Below are 21,848 nucleotides of genomic sequence, written 5' to 3' on the forward strand. Positions count from 1 at the left end.
GGACAAAAAAGGCCCTTAGTTTTGTGCCTTGAACAAGCTTCCCTGCCCACACTTGCTCGTGCACGCATACAGCAGACACGCACATACCCAAGGGCGGCTAGCTCAAAGGGGGTTGCCATGGAGACAAGACCAGGGCGAGAACGAAGCAACGAGATGGATGGTATAGGGGAGGGATGGATGATGGCCAGGGACTGATTTTTGTTTTTAAGTGTCTTCTTGCCTTTGAAGATGCAGCTCCCTTGTTTTTCTCCTTTTCACCCTGACTGCTGGAGGACGCGAGGTCAGGATCGCGTTGCAGCTGTTCTACCTCCTTCTCTGCCATATGTTCAATCAAAATGCTGGCCTTTCACATTGGAGAATGTTAGGAATAAGAGAGGGTGAAGCCAGCTAACTGAGGAATGGAAAGAGAAGACGGCTACACAATGGAGGAGGAGGTTGGACAGGAGACAGACTGTTGGATAGCTTAGCCAAACTAAAATCCCTTGAACTGGTTGAGGAGATAATTGTTGTACTTACACAACTGACAGATGGCTGTGAGTGAATATTAAATTGTGATTGACTGGTGAATGATTTTGCCTTCTTACAATGTGTTTTGTTTCCATTAGAATCCGAATCATGCACACGTATGTTTTTTATCAGCCTCTGCAGTCACGTCTTCATGTGTGTGAGCCATCAGTGATAACGCACTAATTATCCCTTTCACCTTTTTCCCTGAATTTCTCCCTCCCTTCGCTCCTCTCCTTGTCTTCCATTATCTCCTCAATCTTCATTTTTTCCTGCTTTGATCCCACCATCCATTGCTCTCCTATATTCCCCAATCTTTCCCTCATCCTCTTGCTTCTTTAGGAGGACGCCCGTGCAGATGTGGTGGACTGCGTGGTTCGGGACATCCAGAACAGCCAGTGCCTGTTGAACGTGGAGTATTCGGGCGCCACCTGCCCACACGTCACAATACAGTTCGGGGACACCAAGGACGACGTGGGACTCGGATTGGTCAAAGAGGGCTTGGTCATGGTGGACGTCCGCAAGGAGAAGCACCTGCAGAAGATGGTAAGTGAAGCGATGGGATGTACGGCTGCTCCCTCTCCCTCCCTAACATTTAGGAAACCAGTCACACTCTCTGTCCAAGTTAATGACACTTTCTGTCCTCAGCAGGGCTGTGGACTGGCCAGTCATGGTTAATTATATTGCCGCGCTGCAATGCAAATTCGACTTTCTGTTTGGCGTGGATCCACACCGAGAAAACAATCACTGACAGTGATTCGTTGTGTGTAGCCGGGCTGAGATGTGAAATGCACTTTGAGGTGAATTAAAGGCGAGGGACTGCCTGCTTGGAAGACGCCTCAGTTAGAGAGTCATGATGTCCGTTTGGGTACATTCGCAGTGCCCCAGCCCTCCTCTGACTGTTCTTTGTGCTGATGCCAAACATGTGATCGCATTACCCATCTTTCAAAATACTTTTCCCTACCTGCTTCTTGCAAATCAGTAGCCTGCAGCGTGGCTGAAATGCACAGTATGAATCAATATTTGTGCTGCAACTGTGATAAATATTGTAGATAATTGTGCAAGTCTGTTGATCAATTGGTAGCAAGTTCTATTTAACTTTATGGAAATGTTAGGCATTCCTGCTACCAAATGCCCCCACCCCCAGTGCATTATTTAAGGTAAAAATGTCTGTTAGCCTCCTGTTGCTTGCTAGCAGTCCAGTAATTGCCACATTTTCATGCTAGCATGCATCTAACTTCTCATTTCTATCTCAGGTTGTCATGTATAGATTTTTTTTTTGAGACACGAAAGCGAGTATTACACTAAATGCCTGCAGGCACAAAAGACATACCTCTCCTCGCTTGTCAATCCACAGTAACACAATATACATTTAAACACCTTTACAATTTGCCTCAGATGGTGGCCGTTTTGTCAAACCATGAAGCATCGCTCATTTACTTTTCTGTCATTATGCTAATTTGCCCAGCAGCCTCATAGACACTCTGTACATGAAAGATAAAGAAAAATGGAGGATATTTATTCCTGCTGCAATTACTGCTTCTGCACAGCCCCAATATTAGTCACCCTCGTTTTATTTAAAAATTGAAACTCGCAAAGGAACGGAGAAATATGTCCACCAGAGTGTAATTGTTCATAAATATAATCACATTGCATATTCATCTAAATTAGAGGCTCATGGGAAGAACGGACTTGTCAACGCAATCTTTCCAACAATTTATTCTCTCCCTTATGGAATGTATTTACCAGCTCCCTTCCCGCCTCACGGTCAGTCAATAAAGCGCTGTGCATCATGTTGAGAGTGTTTTGACCTCTGACTCCCAAAGAGTGGCCAGTGACCATAATGCAATCTCTGGGTAATGGACCCTATAGACAAAGGATAGTGATTAAAACCTCCCAGCCATTCAACTAATAGGCTTATAGACTGCACAGATTTAGGTTCTGTTGGATCAAATGGTTTCTCTTTAGCATGCAGCAGCTGTGTTTCCACAGGCATTCGCCTCTTCCGTGCTGGCTACAGACGAATATTTTGATCTGGAGAAAGCTTAACAAGCAGCAGTGTTGCCAAAGTGCTTACAAGTGTGTTAAAGTAAAGCTCTAAAGCATTTCTTGTTGATAATTCTACCCATCAAGCCTGCTTCCAAGCTCAAAGCCATCACTGAGATCTTCCACTTTTTTAACTTCATAAAAACAAGCCCAAGTGTGATTAGATGACTTTCAAACCTCTAAATGAAGTAAATGTGCTTCTTATTCACATAATCTGCAGGCTTATTTGGTTCTGCTGTATTGTATCTGAATGGCACAGCTAGAAGTTTGCTGTTTGGGTAAACAATCTAATGTGTTTATTATATAATGACATTTCTTAAACTGCTGCGTTTCTGCTTTTAGAGGCATCATTAGAAGTGATAAAACTGTGAATCTTATGTAATAGTGCTGAAATGATTACTTATTAATGCAGTATTGACTAGTTGATTGGTAAAAAGTCAACAATTTAGCTGAGCTAAATGTCATTCTGCTTTTTTAGACCATTTTAGACCAAATTATTAATTGGTCAATTTTTAAATGAAGGGGCAAATTAATGACTAAAACTGGCAGTAAAAAACAAAGTTCTCCTCACAAATTAAAACTACTAATCACTATTGTAGTGATAATTTCATTCTGTCAGTTTCCCCTTCCCCTGCTCAGTGTTTTGTACACTTGCTGCTTTGGGTGAAACCATGACTCTTACATTTACTACTTCAGTGAATACTTGCGTTAGTTTCCTCCCAGTGTTGTTGTAGAATCATTTGCTTGCGAGGTGCGTCCCGGCTCAGAGATTCATGAGCACCAATGCACCAGCTGCTGGTGTGACAACACAAAGCGTTATCTTGCAGGGCCAGTAGAGCCAAAAGTGTTCTGAGATACACCCTTTGGTTGACCTCTGGATCATTACCCTCATTCTTCTTCTCTTTTACAGAAAGTTCCCCTCTAGCTTTTGATAGTGTTGTATCCGAGCCTTCTTAGTTTGCACCCGGAGCTCTTTCCCTCCTCCCTTCCCCCTTTTCACTCATCCAGACTATCAGCCTCCTTGTAAAAGTGACTTTTGTCCTTCCTATCTGTTCCATTTTGTCTCTGTTCTTTATTCATTATCCATTCCTGGGGATTGGAACATGGTCATTGTAATCTGTACTCTAGTGCTAAAGCATTACGTAACAGATGGGCTGTAATGTTCACTGGCACTTCAGCAACCATTAATAGTCAGTCATAAGTGCACTGAAGGTTAACACCAGTCTTTGAGGATGGCATTGTCCCAAGAGAGCGAAAGCAGAGAGGGATATTCATCCATTTGAGGTTTTATTTCTTTTTTCAAGTGCCTTTCTGCCTTAAGCCCTTCTTTTGTAGATGCATGCTTTGAACACCATATGGACAGCTATTGTTTCCACTATACAGTCGTATCATGAAGGAGGATAAACACTGTGAGAATGTGGGTGAAGAGATGATCAGATGCCAGCCGCTGGTTTGATTTAACGAAGGTGAGCTCAGACTGACCCAAAGGTGTGTGTGGATGATAGAGCATGAGATTAGAGTACAACAGACATTCTGTCAAACCGTATGGAAATGATCCAAATATGCAGGATGTCATCAGCGCCTGGATCAGAGCATTTATACAGACTGATCAGCCACAGCATTAAAACCACCTGACTCAAACAGTGTAGCTCCCTTTATGCCACCAAAGCAGCTCAGACCATTTGAGGCATGAACTCAATAGACCACGAAAAGTTTTTCGCGGAACAAACACAGTAACCGCAGATCCTTGAAATTCTGTAAGTTGTGAGGCAGAGTCTTTGCGGATCAGACTTTTTTTTCAGCACATCCCAGAGATGTAAAAACTGGGGAATTTGGAGACCATGTCAACATCTTGAACTCTTAGTTGTGTTCCTCAAAAACCCTGGAACAATTGCATGTGCCAGAGAGCATTATGCTGCTAAAAACAAAACAAAAAAAAACCCTCTGCTATCAGAAAATACCGTTTCTAGAAAGAGATGTATGTGATCTGCAATAGTGTTTAGGTATCCATGTGCCACAACCCGCATTTCCCAGAAAACCACAGCCTCTGCCAGCTAGTCGTCTTCCTGGAGTGCATCATGTTTTGATGTTCTCTCGAGGTAAATGACACACATGCACCATTCCGTCCATGTGATGTAAAGGAAAATATTGGTCCAACTAGGCCATCTTCTTCCACTGCGCCATTGTTGGTGCTTTCAGTGATGGACATTGGTCAGAACGGTCACTAACTGGTCTGCTGGTGCTCGGCTCCGTACACAGCAAGCTGTGGTGCACTGTGTGATCTGACACCTTTCCATCACTGCAGCATTAAGATTTGTTAGTAGGAGCTCTTTGATGTGATTGGACCACACATCCAGCCTTTGCTCCCCATGACCCTGTCATCACTTCACAAGTTCACATGGAACGCTTTTGGTAGATACTAGGACTGAACAATTAACCAAATATGATCTAAATCACCACACGGAGAAGTGCAAAATCCAAATCTTGCCCATAAATCATTTTCTCCAGACATAAGGGAACTTTATTCTTTGCTACAAATTTATTTTTTTTTTTTTCCAGTGAGAAACAAATACAAAATCCCTTTCAGTGTGACATTTCTTACTTGCTAAAGCATCTCTGCATGTTTTAGAGATGTTCTGACCCACTCATCTTGTCGTCACAGTTTGGCTCTTGTCGAAGTCGCTCAGATCCTTGCACTTGTTCATTTTTCCTGCTTTCAACACATCAACTTCAAGAACTGACTGTTCACTTGCTGTCAAATATATCCTATCATATCCCAGCTGTCAGGCACCACTGTAACAAGATAATGAATGCTATTCACTTCATGTGTCAGTGGTCTTAATGTTGTGGCTGATCATTTCAAACAGTTCATATCCATTATGTGGGCTTATTGTGCATGCACATTCTGTTTACACATAATCAAGCAGATTTAATATCATATAAAATTTAATCTGTCATACATCTGGCATGTCATGCGTGGTCCTTCTGCGCACGTTTTTTATGAGGCTTTTATATGTAGATTATCATCAGAGAGCAGTATTGGTCTTTTATCACCAACACAGCACTGGAAACAGAGGGGATATCTATTTTACATCGCACACAGTAGCTACAGTGACCCTTCATGGTGGCTCCAGTTGTCGCCTGGAACTTGACCATGTTTCCCCCACAAAGACCTCATTGCTGTTGTTTCCATTGCCTCACTATTTCTCTGTCTACTGATCCTCTTTATCACTATTCAGGCAATTTAAATTCAGATATAGATCTTGAGAACCTTTTTGTTTCTGTAGAGATTAGCTTGTAACAAAGACGAGTGTGTGAGCATGTAGGTGTTTCCTTTTACTCGCCCCTAAGGCCCAGTTCTGCTGCACTTTCAGATACAGTTGGCTGCCATGCAACGTGGCAGCCAGTTCTACATGCTATCGTCATGTTAATATCATAAATGAGCTGTTAGCAAAGCTCAGCAGCTCAGTAATGGTTGCCCCAGGCAGCCGGATTTAGAGCAGTTTCGACCGTGTCATTTGTCTGATTGTCCTTGTTGGCAACTGTTGATCCTGAGTTGGGAAAGAAAATTGGTATTTCTTCAGCATAAAATCTCCCAAATCTGTGAATATGAGTGCATTGATTTTTCTCTGAAAGGAAAGGAAGAATACGGGCAAGTTTAGAAGGGAGGAAAATATGGCACAAAAATGCACAAAGTAGTTTGTATTCGACCAATCATCACAGTGAACACATGGCAGTACTGCTAACAAACAGAAGATGATGAATGTTTGTCAAATTTCTTTTCGACTTATTCTGTGTGCATAAACAACACATTTGGTTCTTTTATCTTGCTAAGACCTGAGACTCTCACACATTTACTTCATGCCTTTTCCACCTCAGGTGCAGCCATCCTAAGCCACACTAAGCCATCCTTAAATTGTCCTGGCACCATCAACTATCCACTCCTAGAATGGCAACTCGCCAATCTGGCACACAGACACTCACTAAAACACTTCCTTCTCTTCCTTCATCCTTCTTAATGTCTTTCTCCACTCATTGTTCACAGCCTGGTTTCTTCCATTTTTTTCCTCCCCCTCTTCACCACTTCCACATCACTCAGGTTTTTCTCCTCCACCTCCTATCGCTTCTTTTCCTCCCGTTGCTCTCCTCTTCATCACTTCTTTCTTGTTTATTCGCTTGTACATTTTCCATTCTTCTCACTCCTCAATTTCTAAATCTTCCACACATCACTGCCCGACTTTACTGTCATTATTACTTTGCTCTCCACTCAGAAATTCACTCGATCATACGCACTCTCTCCTCTCCCGGTCTTTTTTTCAACTTTAGGTTTTCGTGTTACCCAACTGAGCTTGAGCACATCATTTAGACAGGCTTCTTTGGCAGCCTGCTTGGCTTTTGCATGTGCTAATTTGCATTTTGTCTTTCAGTGCTCTGTCATGATGAGCAATAATCCCCAGGAATTAAAGTGGAGAGGTGCTTAGATCAGACCTGGTGGCGGCCTCATAATGAGCTGTGATTTAAAATGCAGTTATGTGCAATTATTTGCGACTGGCATCAGCCAGTTCTGCCCTGTGAACCCACTCTGTGCTGATAGTAATGCCCCTCTCTTATAATGTTAAGTCATGCTATACAGCAGCAAGACACAAACTCTGTGTGTGTGTTTTTCTGGAGGCTCATATTGAAAAGTGAAAGTGAAAAATTGTCGAGGGCTCAGCAGAGAACTAGATACACTAGAAATGTATTTTGTCTTTCTTCCTGATTGGGTACACAAGTAATAAGTCCCTGCAGCAACTATTTTCGTCGCGCACACAGAAGCTCACACCCAGACCTGATATTTCTTTGTCTAAGATGTAATGAGTCTGTCATGGCAGCTCAAGTGGAAGATGGCTGTGTGGTTAGAAGCACTATCTTTTGTGCTCTGCTGCTTTTCACCAGTGTTTTCTGTCAGCAGCCGCCAACAACATGACTGATTCAGACTCTGGCAGGCCACTTGGTGCTCGCTGTCTCGCCCAGTCACCTCAGCGAACTGACATTGGTGGTAGGCCCCAAAGTTCATTAGCGTTACAAGCTAATAATCTCCAGTTTGCTAATTACAAGTCAATTACAAACACGGAAGTGTCTGTCACTTCTTCGCCGGTGCAATTATTATCAATCACCAACAGCCAAGCCGGAGTATCGACCAAGGCCCAGTGTCCAATATGTTCCCGACTGAAAGGATTAAGCTATAGCCATAGTATTCACACACCTTAAACTAATGATTATGAACGCATGCTTAAGATCTTTATTAAAGTGTGTGTGAGCAGAAGGCAGACTGTGGGGAAAACAGCTGTGAGGTGGCCTCCTAAGAGTGAATGCTGCAGATGAGAGTCCTGGAATCTTTAATTACTCAGGAGCCCCTCGGGAAATATAGTTTTATTTTTTCCTTTCATCTTTTTTCCCTGTATTGTTACTGTATTCACACAGAGGCCTTGCTTTTCATGTACAAGCATTGACTTGAAAGTCGTGAAAGGCTTTGAGGGGCCAGAAGAGACCTCTCTAAGGGGACGATCACATGAAATGCAAGGTTTGGTTTCTTTTAATGCGTCTTTTTACACAAACTGCCTCATGGGTAGTGTAGTTTTCTTCCAGCTTGCAATTAAAGATCCTAGTGTCGTTAACAGCACAGCAGTTGCATTGCCGAGTAATTGCGTTAATGGGGTTTGAAAGTGTAGATGAGGATGCAGCTGCAGCTGGATGTGGGGAATCCATACAGGAAATCAGGAAGGAGGCTCTCGCATATACAGGATGCCTCCAGGGGTGGCCTGTTTCATTTATAAAAGCACAGTTGCACTGTTTGGAGCATATAGTGTACAGCGAGGGGGCTCATGTGATGTAGTCCTGTGCTACCATGATGTTAAGGCACTGGTTTGGACACTGATGATATGCCTCATGAGAACATTGCTGCCTCGATACAGTAGGTTCACTGTAACAAAATGAGGCCTGCTGGGCAAACAATGTTTTATGTAGTGCTGCTGTTGCTGCTTATGGGCTGTCCCCATGCACAGAAGACATATATGTGGGTGTCCCACATGTGTTTTGTTGTGACATGTAGAAAATACGACACTTGAGAGAACACAACAAAGATGAGTAACAGAGTAGCAAAATGCAATTGTAAAATTGCAAGAATAAAATGTTCATGTATATTAGAGGCTTGGGACAGGTTGAAAATTGTCATCACATAGTTTATACAGTAGAGCATGCTGTGACTCCACGGTTTGTAAAACCTTCAGCAGCACATGCAGCAAGCTAAATAAACAGATAGTGGTGTGGGGTGCAGCGGTAACTTCACAGTAAGCTGCTTGCTAGTTTGTGGAATGCTTTGCTGGAAAGCTAATAAACAACAAGTCCACCATCTTCCTTATCTATGTCCCTGATTACTGTTATGTCACTTGCTTCTACAACATCTTCACTATGTTAGGAAGATAGCTAGCCAACTATAGTTTGTCAAGAAAATCAGTCGCATAGCACATTGAAAGGTTAGCATCAGATCATCTCTTCCCATGAATTCTGCAGCTGAGCAGGCGATGACTAGGTTGTCACCTCTTTAGTAAGATGCCCCATGATCCTATTTTTTACTCTTCTGTTGCAAACATGTCTCGCATGCTTCGTTTGCTAGCTAGCAAATAGTAGCTACTTTCATAGAGCTGAAACTAATGTAATAGCATAAAATCCCATTCTCTCTATATGTTATGGGAATCTAACCAATGCTAGCATTACATGAATGAACTGTTCAGGACTCACAGTTCGTTACACCTTCTGAACCAATCAGATCCAGTCACTGCATTTACAAAAGCTAAAACGTAGAAGTCTGTTTTTCACCAGAGACATACAAAGCTTCCCTTAAATATTTTATAGCAGAGGCACTATTCATGTTTTAACTCAGCAGCTGTTAACCATGGCGTACTGTTTGTGATTGGTACACAGGAATAGAAAATTTTGCTTAAAACGAGATTTTGAAAAGCAAAAATGTGTTTAATTGGAATCAAGTTTATTGAAATTGTAGTTAGGAACAAACCTAACTAGCTTGACAGAATGGAAACTGTGGTTTAGTGGAGAGGACATAAGAAATATATATTTAGTGAATTTTAAGCTGTTCAGACTAGAATATTGATTAGAGCATGAAATGTAAACTAGTTTGGTTCCAGGTCTGATATATAATTCAGTTACGATTTCACACTTTATATTTTTATGTGTGAAATGTATATTTTCACATATGCTGTGAATATGTGTATAAAGTCAGTTAATATATTAATGTTGGATTTTTTTGTTGTTGTTGAAACTATTTTAAAATCGGTATAAACATTGGCTCCAAAAATCCATTACTGGTTGGGCTCTAGTTCGTGTGTGTAGCCCCCTATGGATTCTGCCACAGTGCTGCAGGTTTCCATCGCCTCCACCCCAACCCACAAATTCCTCACCGTGTCATCTATAAATGGCTTTTAGCCGTATCCGGACCACCAATTGAGTGATTTTCAGGGTTGCTGCCCTTGCTTTTCAACCCCAGTGCCTGTCACAGGCCATCAAGAGCCCATCCTCACCCCCAAAAAACCACAGGATCCACATAAACACACACCCACTGAGCGTCATGGGTGTGTGACAGCATGACCGCTCCCCACCAATGGCTCAATACCTCATTTACAAGTCGGGTTAGAGATGGGGCCTTTTAATGGACATTTTCTGCTCCCCTGTTATTGACTGCAGACACACACACACACACACACACACACACACACTTGCACAAGCAGTAGCCTCCCCTGCTGCCGCTGCTCTGAGGGCCCTTTTGACATGTCCTAGCTGACACGCGCCACTTCACAAACGCCATTCCATCTTCTGCAGATATATACACACACAACACACACACACTACCCTCCCCCTCTCCCACACACCCTGGGGTGAGGAGAAGACAGACAGGAGGGAAGCAGAGGCACCAGGTTGTTCAAACTTTATATTATTTCGAGTTGTGTGACCTTGCTGGAAAAAGAAAATTGATATTGGAGAAAGGAAGAGCAAAGCTCCTTTATACAACCTTTATAAAAGTATGTCTGTGTGCATGAGAAGCATTGGTATGATACATTAGTATTTATGTAAGACCCTTTTTTTTTCTCATCTCTCCCCCGGTGCCTCTGGGAGTGCGTTGGAAAATGTTGTCAGTAGTTGCATTTGTTGTGTGTGCACGTGTTTTACATGAGTGTGCCCTCCTTAACTCTATGAACCCATGCTGGTGGGCTTGTCATGCCACGTTCCCACCAAAGCGTCTGATCTCCTCCGACAGTCATGCTGAGGGGACCGGCATGCAACAGGACGCAATCCCAGTTTGCCTCAGATAGGGGCAATGACACTCTCACACACTATGTGCATGTGAGGCTCATTGCTTTTGTTTTATTGCAAATTTTTTTTTTTTTTAAGAAGGAGATTGCACAAACAGATTTTTACTCTGGCTTTTTTGTCCTTCTCCGCATTCATACAAAATTTATATTCTGCAAAAAGAACACAAGCAATTTCTGCATTTCTGCACCACTGACAGCTCAGGAAATGCTTGCAGTGGTAGAAAGTAAAGAGAAAAATGAGGAGTACATGCAAATCAGATGCTGATGTGAGTTATGAGTCTCTCCAACCACGTAAAATACAAAATTAATTGCCACGTGTTTTTGGAATTAGATAAATTTGTGATTTTTAAATTTTTTATTAATTAACCTGCACAGGCATTCTTTCAGTTTAATATCTGTAAAAATGTGATAATTCAGTGTCAGTTTTTCTATCCTGTCGTTACTCAAACACTCTCCCCGGTCCCTCACACAAACGACAAGCCTTCGAGGATTCTCTCCCTGGTTAGTTATGGTGCTTAAGTGACAAGCCTTTCAAACCACTTGTACAATGACAAGTCTGAAGAGACTTCACCCAAAACCCTGGCCTCCTGTCTGCTTGCCATGCAGTATTCATGCGTGGGCATGTTGAATGAGAGATGTCTCTTAGTACAATCCACAGCTCAGCCAAGTACACCCAACTTGAAACAGTGTGAGTTACAGACATAAAAGCCGTTATGTTCCGGCAGACGCTCTGATGACAATCTGTCTTGTGCAGACTTTTCTGCTTTCACTGGAGTCAAAAGGAGGCTGTGATGGCAGAACCAAATGAGTTGTAATAAGGATTGATAGAGCAATATGAAAAAATAAGAGCAAAGAAACAATGACGAAAGGGAGTCAGTGACAGCTTCTTTGGTTGAAGTTTGACTGCTTGTGTCTGTGCATCTGATCGTCATTGCTCTTAATGAGAAAAGCTCAACAAGCACGGAGCTTCGCTGTTACCTTTCCACTCGGGGGGATTTAAGTCGCCTGACATCTCGTATCGGTGGCAAGGAGCTGCAACTTTGATTAGTCACTTGTTTTTCGGATGCACTTCATCAAGAAACGTGGCTTCATTTAGCGTTTTCACGTGCTGTGAGATCAAAAAGAGGCACCTCACCTACGCACCAGACGCGCACAACCTGTCAGAAAAGTGCCATGTTAGCTCTTGCTCAGATCCATCACTTTCACACCGTGCTTACCAGAACACCACCTGGGCATGGCATGCCGGCCAGAGAGTGGGGGAATACGCGCTTGCTCTCTCGCTCGCTCGCGAATTCACAGCCAATCAGACACAGCGACTGGTGCCAAACTGCCAGACCCGCACCACCTGTCGTTCACAGGCATCACACTTACACACTGTCTCCCACCAAGACTTCCATTAGAAAGTTACCTGCCTGAATTAAAACTGACTCGCAGTATTTCTATCTCTTATCCCCGAATGTGAGCGAGTCTCAGACAGACAGTCTGAGTGCAGTTCAGTGGAGTCAAATCTGAAATGTCGGCATGAAATTACAGTAAATTGACTTTTATAATCAGTTAAAGTCCGTCTCTGCTCGTTGATTAAACCCCTAGAAACTCATCTCTGTGTATCAAAGTTACATATTTAGAAGGTTTTTACCGTGGTAAAATAATCTCTTCATGTCTGAAAATGGCTTAGATGTGACTCGACACCATTGCTTCATCTCGTCCCTGCCTCTCTCTCCACCTGCCCTTCCACACTTGTTCCAGCTTGAGCACACCAGCTCACCTACAAGTCTACTCTAACAATGTAATATAATTCACAATAATACACAATGGCAGCTGTTGGATTAATTTAGCTGTATGTTTTAGAAACTGGAAAACAACTCTAAAGAAGAAAAATGATTCAGAAAACCTCACGATGGCGTAGATGGCATTAATTCCTTGTCTTTGTTACATATGAAACCCTAAAAGAATAAAATAAAAGATGCTTCTTTATTTTTACCATGCATTTTGTTGCACATACTTAACCATGTTGCTGACTGGTTATTTTGCTCATTATGCCTTCTAGCACATAAAAACACCATATAAATATATTAACAAGGGGGGAAACAAGTTGATTACTGCCAGAGTAGGTCTTTAAATGTTCTCCTAGTTATTATTAATGAATCGCACACATCACATACAGGGACACTCCCTCGCATATAGCAGCTTCCCTATTTGGATAGGGTATTCTCTGCTGCCAGCATTCATGGCCACTGTTCAAAGTAATGGCATCTGTCTGGCATATGGAGGCTCTGAAGGGTCATCCAGATAAGCACGCTGCCACCCGAAGCCCCTACAAACACTTCATTTTCCTTCCGTGCCCATTATCGCTATTTGCTGCAGTTCATAGCATCTATAGTTCATCACACCTCCTTGCATCATACCTCTCTGCCGTCATCCTACCTTTTCCTTCCTCCCCCACTGCATGTGATTTCACACTTGTTTCCTATAATGAGAAACATTCCTTTTGCCCGCCACTCCACATGAGTTTTGCTTCTGTTTTGTGTCGTAAATGAGCCTTTATGCCTCCCTACTGGAGCCAATAGAAGAGCTGTGAAAGAAGGATCCGGGACAGGATACGTGGAGCTGTTTCAAAATCCACAGTCAGCCATCATCAGTGTTCAGCTGCACAGTGATTGGCTGTTGTGTTCACTGAGCTGAAGTGAGGATAACCGTGAAAGATGAGGACGAGCCAGGAAAAGCGCCCTCCCGACCGCAGTACAAAGAGGCTCACCGTGATAATTTCAATATGGCAGCATTTCATCTGTGCACATTGTGCTGTAGTGCTCTTGACTTTGCATCTTTCACAGAATACATTTGGATGCAGACTCTCGGCTCAATAGAGGCTGGGGGAAAAGTGTAGAGGAAATACATTTCCTGTAAAGTTGAGCTTTTTTCTGGGTTGTGTATTTTTTTTGCTTCACAAATGTAATTCTCTCTTTTTGTGTTTAAATATTGCCAAATCCACTTTGGCAGATATGAGACCTTCTCCCACATCACTTTAGCCTCCCTCTAGCTGTGGAAAAACTGCCAGGGGCGCTGAGAGCTCCTCCTCCAAAGCCCAAACGGCATCACTGGCCTTTTGTGTCTGTGAAATATTGTCGGCCGGGTCCTCCATATGGTGACATCTGCCTGATGGGACCAAGATGCCATATCCCAATGCCTTCCAAAAAAAATCTCTCCTTTAGTTGGCTTTGATGGATGACTTGTGCAGCCGCAGCACTTTCTCCTCAGCGACACACTCAAGTGTACACTCGCTTACACAGAAGTGGCTGTAGGATCCAGCTGTAGATCTGTGGTGTTGGCCGCTCCGCGTGCAGCGCAGCTATCAAATCAACCTATGTGCACCAGCTAGCTAAGCAATTAAGCTCCGGCGTACCATCCACACTCGACTGTTTTAACATCTGGCATCCTTGTTCTGGTGTGTGTGCGTCTGAGTGTGAAAGCCAGCTCATCTGCTACTATAATCAGCTCCAAATCGTGGCGCACAGTAGAATTTATTTCATGACAACTCTTCTTGACGGTCTCCTTTTTTCAGCTGCTCCTTTGTTTCTTTATGCTGCTTTTTTTAAAGTTGGCTTCCCTTCATGATCATGCTAATGTTTGCTACTGACCCCGGAGAGATCCTCGTGAACAAATTCATTCATGTGCTGTACAAATCACCCTCGCAGGGCAGCGCTCCACAGACAGGAAGCAACGTGTGTGGTCAGGGATGGTGGAGGTGATGTGAACTGTTGTGTGTGTTTTGTCGGCCCTGTACATAACGTGACCACTCTGTCTACTGTGATGTTGTAATGGTAGAGGACAGCTCCACTTAAAGCAGCTGCCACTTGGGCTTTTCAAGGTCCATACATCCCACTTACAATAAGCAAACACAGCCTCTCTCTCCCTTTTTCTCTGCCCCCCACCCCTCTGCCCTATGACTCATCACTGGTTCATTCAATGAGGCTAAATGGCTGTTCTAGCAGAAGCAGTCAATATGCTCAACAACTGCACATCGGCTCCCTTTTTTCTCCCCCTCCAACTCTTGTGTATTCCCTCTGTACTCTCAGTGTGCACATTGCCTGCTGTATGTGCAGAGCATAACAAATAACCGCATTTATATCGAACAAATTAGAGAATTTAATGTTCCCACACTGCGGGTGTTTGTGGCGATTACAGCCGCTAGAAAAAAATCTTTGTGTGTAATGTGACGGGTTTGTCTGGGGGAAGCACAGCTTGAATTAGAATAAAAACACCTGCAATTTAGTCCTTGTTTACTTTATGCAACTTTTGTTTATCAGAAGAGAAAGTCTGAATTGTTTTATGAAATCAATCAGTACATAAAACCATGTGAGTTGTTTCACCAAGTTTCATTAAACTTTCATGCCACCTTATTCAGCAAAACTCTCACATTTTCATACTCCAGTTAGAGTGTTGAGGTCGCCCAACCAGATGCTCCTGGATGTTCTGATATGTGGGTATAAAAACAGAGCAGATCGAGCATTCGCATTGGCGAAAAACTCCAGAACAATTTACCTTTTCATGGCAGAACTTTTCAGACTCGGCCTTTAGAAACTTTGAAGGTGCTCCTGAAGGCATGATGATCTTGAGTTCATCTTATTCTCATTCATTTTATTCAGTTTTGTACTGTGTTTATGACCTGCTCCTTCAAATATAAAACACTTTGGTGCACCTCTTGCTGTTTTGTATTCTGCTTTGTAAATTAATTTGATTTTGATAATAAAAAAAGGCACTCGACATGCTTCCACCTCAGCTCTTGAATTTGCAGAGGAATAATAATGTACAGATTAAAGTGGTTTCAAAACATTTCTATCATATGTATACTTTCTTCAACTTGATCAAACACTTGTACATTTGTCTCCTTGGGGACAAATAAAGTTTTTTTGAATTGAATTAGGAAATAATTTCCAAACTGATCCCATGATGTCTGTTGTTAGCAGGTTACTAGTTTAAGTGAAACACAAGTGGCTGCTCTATACTAGACTTGAAATGAAAGTGGAATCTGTCTCCCTTAAATAAAGGAAAAAAATGATAAATGTCTCGAACACTCGGAAAAACGAGGTTCTTTTCTATGAGAGGCTCTTTGTAAAGTTTTCTGAAATTCCTGTTTTCTCAGTCTCATTGCTGTGACTCTCCTGTTCCACTCAGAGAATATTTAAAAGACAAATCTCAAAAGTGCAAATCCTTTAAACTGGCATTATGTCTAATGACCAGCAGGGGGCAATTACTCTGTCTTTAAGAAGAAATCTGATTGTGTAGAAACCTGAGAAAATGAGCCTTATTTTCATTTGATTTGTTACCTCAGGAAACGTTTTCCTGTTAAGTTTATGGTCTCAATTGCTCATTTTAAGACTTGTTGAGTACAGCATGAAGCTAATTTAGTTAATTATGGTCCAATTTAGAGTAGAGGATAAAGTTGGGCATGCGCAAGACCTTTTGATTGACTGAAGTACTATCATGTCCTCAAATTCACAGTCCGATTCACTACTCACTTGTAACGTCTGGTTTAGTAGAACAAGAGAGTGACTCCTAAATTCCAAACTAGTCGAAAGTCCACAAACCAGTAAGTGACTTCTCAGTCGATATGTCCTTAGTCTCACCATCATACAGTACAGTAGAGCTTTGATTCTCTACAATAAAACACAAATACAACTCCATTTAGCTTGTTATCTCCCTTAAGGTGTCCTATGAATGCACTTGATTATAAATTGCTGCTCTAAACCCTGCGAGGTGTTGGCCTGTGAGCAGCAGGCACAGTGAGGCTGGACATCCTCTCATCCAGAGTGTCTTTGCTGGTGTGAGCTGCAGCGTGAAGCACGAAGTGATGCCCTGCATGCTGCAGTAACGCAATGACCCCAGAGGGCCATAATGTGACGTGGGAAGCTCCGTACGCCTCCTTCCCATGTTTGTGCGTTTCACGTCTCCGCAGTGACATAACCACTCTTGTGCCTATGTGTGTTACCTTGATCCTGTTGTGATCTTCAGAGAACACTGTGTTCCTTGCATTCAGTGTTTCAGGGAGGATGAGCGAGTACCCTTCATCGTCTTCTTCAAAACACGTGAACTTTGTGCGAAAAAACTTGTAAATTTCTGTGTAAGCAAGTAAAAGGAATGTCTCCAGGGGCAGAGCAGGTTGAAGGGATGCATTGATTCACCTTAATCCTTTAAAATCCTACGTGTGACGCAGTGATGTGATATGCTAATGACTCATCTCTTTCTGCCCTAGGTGACAGAGTACCTGAACAGTCAAGAATCTGCCAAGAGTGCCAGGGTAAGTCCCTTCATCCCAGCCACCATCTTATTGTCTTTCTCTTCTTTCCTTTTCAGCTTTTGTGTCACCTCCTCCTCCTAATAGCTATGGTTTGTCTGCCTCTCTGAGAAATCTTAGCGGTGCCAAAACAAGAATACATTACAACACTAATTACTTTCCCTTATCAACTATCAGAGGGAAAGTGTCTTCTCTCTTTGCCGCTTTCCTCTTTCTCAAGATGTCACACATTACATTGGCAGTCACCATTGTCCCATATGGATTGCTGCCCACAGTCTGTGCAGGTCCGCACTGTGAAAACGGGGGTGGGGATGTGTGCAAAAGCAATGGGGATGGAGAGGAAGGAAGAAAGAGCTGAGAAAGGAATAGGGTGTAGCATGTAGCACACAGGGCTGCTGTGTTAAAATGAGTCGGGTCATAGAGCTCTGACAGAAGGGACCACAGAAATTACTTTATTTGTACAACTGTCAGTGACCAGTGACACTGAACTGGATCCGTGTAGCTCATTCCTCTGTGCCACACAGCTCCATTTTTTGTCCACAAACCTATTTAAAACACATTGTTCAGCTAAAACTGGTTCCAAATTCCAATAGCAAAGTAATCATTAATACATTTTAAATTAGATTCTGCGTTCTTAAACCGATTTCTCTAGTTTCAAATAACAGTGTAGTGCAGAAAATGGTAAATGGTCCGTATTTATATAGCGCTTTACTATACCAAAGCACTTTACAAGATACATTACATGCACCCATTCACACACTGATGGCGGAAAGCTGCCATGCAAGGCGCTAACCACAACCCATCGACATGAGCACGACGGGTCTTCCGGTTGCAAGACGGCCACTCTACCCACTGAGCCATGCTGCCCCATAGTATGCTATACTATCCATCTGCACCATTAATCATGAAAGATGAATGCATGTGTTTCTGCTCGTCTCTTAATGCATTCGTGTTAATAAATCATCAGTCTGGTGTTTCTGACATGGCAGGGCCACTTTCTTTTCCATTTCTAACCAGACAACAGTGATTGACCCTGTTAGCAACAGAAACATTGAAACAAAACTGAAGCTGAGACAAATGATGTCCCAAAGCTAATAAGTGAATCAAAGACTTAATAACAACAGCTGGGAACATGAAACAGGTTAGGGGGGATTTGCCTAAAAATAACTCAAATATACCCAAGTATTACATGTAAAACATAAACCATCTTTAACAATAGTGCTGCCAGACCCCAGATAGTTAAAGGTGTAAAATAATTTTCGAAATATGAAACAAGAATTTAGGAGAGAGTCAAACTCACTGAAGCAAAAGACGAGAAAACAAAAAGTAATCTCAAAAGTAAAACTTTTAATTGGAGTTTGGTGTTGTTGCAGTAAATGAGTTGAAGTAAACTCCAAAATACTCAAACTGGAAAAGAGCAAACTGTTGCTACGGTTGTTATGTGTCCAGTTCTGTGTTTGTGCTGCTAATATTTATCTGCAATAAGTAGCGTTTCACACAAATCTTCTGTGAACAATACAGGAGGACACCATAGTGACACCGACATCGACTCTTATTTGTCTCTTAGACTAACTATTAAGCGTACTGAGTCCTGTTACAGCGGACTGAAGTAACTGTACTAACCCTCACAGTAACACTTTACTGTGACTAAAGCTCTCACACACTCTGAGAAACTCACTTCACAGCAAACCCACTAGTTTACGTCAGCGCCTTCAGTAAGGTGATGTGCAGTTCAGCTGTGGGTGTGCAAAAAATCTGACTTCTAAAATAACGTAAAACTCTATTAATTCAAATAAGTAATTAAATGTTTACCTTAATGGACAGAGATCCTTTACTGAAGTAAAAACAAACTGTAAGTGCTGCTTCAAAAATGTTACTTAAAGTGAAAGTCTGTGCTAGTAGAAATTCTCCTTGACACCAAAAATACTTCACAGCAGGATTTTACTGTAACCAGCTGCTCCTCAAAGAACCGGCATCAAGAATCGTTCATATGCAGATAAAACCTAACCCTGACAGTTAGCAAGGCGTTATCTACTGAGTCGATCACCATCCTGCTGCTTGAAACACTCACTGGAGCTGGAAATGTGCCATTCACAAACAAAAGCACTATTTCCTGCTGTCTAACATCACCTATATGTCGCCCAGCTGTCTTAGGGAATCATTTAGCTTTTTCTAAATATAAAACTCTGTGTTTGCAACCTGTGCTGCCATAAGTCAGATAGAGGAGCAAAATTACGGAAAAAAATCGACTAAAACACTGATAGTTTAGGCCTTTTATTGGCTAGTTTAACAATAAAAAATGTGAAATGTCAGTTTTAATGTGCAGAAATAAGACTGTAGAAATAAATGTCTAATGGGCTGCATCCCTTTTTATTTTTTCTGCTTCGTCTTCAACAGCAAAGTGCGAGTCTAAGCCGCGTTCACAGGAGCCTTATTAGCCACTTGAATCTGGTTTTATTTTGCTCACATAATGTGAAGCATGTTGGCTCCAGATTCGAAAAGAATTGGTCCCTGTACCCTTTTAGTTACCGTGGTGATCCAGCATGCCCAGACAATGAGGCAGCGAGAGGTGAGATTGACTGTAATCACAATCACAGTTACTGTCATGTTTTCAGGGTGTCAGGGAGGAGTCGGGGGAGAGAAAAAAAAAGGCAGCAGAGTGAGAAATGGGAAAATGGCTTCATTCATTTCATTCATCCTAATAACTAGTGCTAATTAGCACAGTCGCTAATTAGCTATGAATCACGGCATTAACAGCTAAGCGCGCATGCTTCTGAGAGCCAAGAAGAAACACACAAACACACACACACAGGTCCCTGTACACAAACACAAAAAAGACTGGACGATTTCTGTCACATTTAAATAACCAACTGGGTTCTCGTCCAAACCACACACACATTTTTGCCAACCGCAATGTGGTGAAGGCGAGATTCAGGGGAAATGCATGTGACGGTTTATGAGGCAGTGCAGCAGTGTAATGGAATAGGAGAGGTAATAGACTGGGTGGTATTTGAGGCATTGTGGGCCTCCTGGATGGGCAAGCACAAAAAGCCAGATTAAATGATGATGATGATGATGCAGGCGCCTTCGCATTGGGCTGTGAAAACACTGATCTCTCTCTAAACACTGCATTGTTGCTCTCCCTCCACTTTTTCTCTTGACCATTTAACATGTAATGTGCTGGAGAGCTTATTGAAGGCCCATTCAAAGCAATGGGAAATTTCACCACTTTTTATGGTTATTTGTTTCATTGTGGTCAATAAAATCTGCCTGTGCCTCCCCACCAGCTCAACATTTGGCGCTATGGAGACTTCCGTGCCGACGACGCCGACGAATTTGGTTACAGCCGTTAAAAAAGAAAAGAAAAATGAAACCGACCATCCAATAAACACCATTCCAAAGACCAACATGGACAGCACGTGATGCATCGGACAGAAGATAAAACTAAACGACAAGCATTGACTCACTTTTGATTTGACATTTCATCCCTCCGGTTTGACTTTTCCTTCTGCTCACACCTTCTTTTTCCCTCCAGCTAGCCCCTGTAGCTCCAAATAGAGCATGCTAGCAACACTAAAATAATAAATAATAATCATGTAAGAATCACTTTCCAGTCATCCTTTATGTTCTTAATCGGCCACTGCCAGCTCAAGCAGCCTGCACTATTGCCAATCTGTGTTATTTGCCATGTTACCTTCTCGGCAGACTTCCTGTGTGAATGATACTAATTCATACTAATGTGTTTCAGCCAATCACGTTCTTTGCTCTCTGATGCTCTAGCTCAACCCCTGCTTTCCTCTTTATTGGAAGGGACTGGGTTTTTGGGGGAGAATGCTCAATTTTTTTTGCAAACAAATGCTTCCCTAGTGAATTTCTTGTAAATGTGAGGATATGTTGAAAAGTGTAAATTGATTTATTTTAGAACAGAACTGTAGGTGGAGACACACAGACAAAAGTTAAAAAAAAGAAAAAAGGATGAGTTTATTTTTTGTCTTTAGTGTATATCTGTGTGATGATGACATTTGCAGATGTTTTTGTGGGGAGTGTTTTGTCGTTTATTCACTGTCACACTTTTATGACCAGTAACTATGGATGCCTTCCTGTGGCATTTTATCATCTCTTCTTCTGTAAAGTTTACATTCTATTAATGGTTATGATCCTGTCTCTGGCAGTCTCTTCTCTTTCTGTCTCTGTATGCCATAGCAGATACAGTGTTTGAATTTGTTTCCACGTATTGGACCTTTGCATTCTATTAAAAATCTGCTGAATAAAAATAAGCAAATGAAGTGTTTTGTTTTCATTTTTTTTCCCCCTCTGGCATTGATTTTCTTCAAATGTTGACCTCTACTCTGAATTTAAGTTTGGAAGCTTGGTTTTAATAAAACATTTGTGCCAAAATAGAAGAGCCCTTCTAGGCAGATAAAAGGTTTTGTTACCTGTTAAACACAACATCCTGACAAAGGGTTGGCACTAAAAGCTTGTCAGTTTTGTTCACTGCATTTGTAATTAGAAATGCTAATGCTGTTTTGAAGGCTCAAGTTTTAACTTTAACCTACGAAACCTGTGAAATCCATCATGAGTTTGCAGCAGTTCTACTCCTCTATTGCTGCCAAACAATGGAGTAAAACTGACTATCCAGG

The 21,848-nt window shown here is 42.2% G+C and overlaps 1 protein-coding gene across 1 annotated transcript in view; it reads left to right on the forward strand.

Moving 5' to 3' along the window:
* The window catches only part of snd1 (staphylococcal nuclease and tudor domain containing 1), a 213,992-nt gene extending 192,498 nt beyond the window's left edge, over positions 1 to 21,494 (forward strand). Inside the window, exons 22-24 of the mRNA XM_022190155.2 lie at positions 847 to 1,050; positions 17,167 to 17,211; positions 20,496 to 21,494. Coding sequence (XP_022045847.1) covers positions 847 to 1,050; positions 17,167 to 17,211; positions 20,496 to 20,561 — 315 coding nt within the window. The 3' untranslated portion in view covers positions 20,562 to 21,494. The remainder of the gene's footprint in view (positions 1 to 846; positions 1,051 to 17,166; positions 17,212 to 20,495) is intronic.
* Positions 21,495 to 21,848: the final 354 nt, after the last annotated feature.

Source organism: Acanthochromis polyacanthus, chromosome 1 (genome assembly GCF_021347895.1).
Source record: "Acanthochromis polyacanthus isolate Apoly-LR-REF ecotype Palm Island chromosome 1, KAUST_Apoly_ChrSc, whole genome shotgun sequence".
Classification (NCBI taxonomy): Eukaryota; Metazoa; Chordata; class Actinopteri; family Pomacentridae; genus Acanthochromis; species Acanthochromis polyacanthus.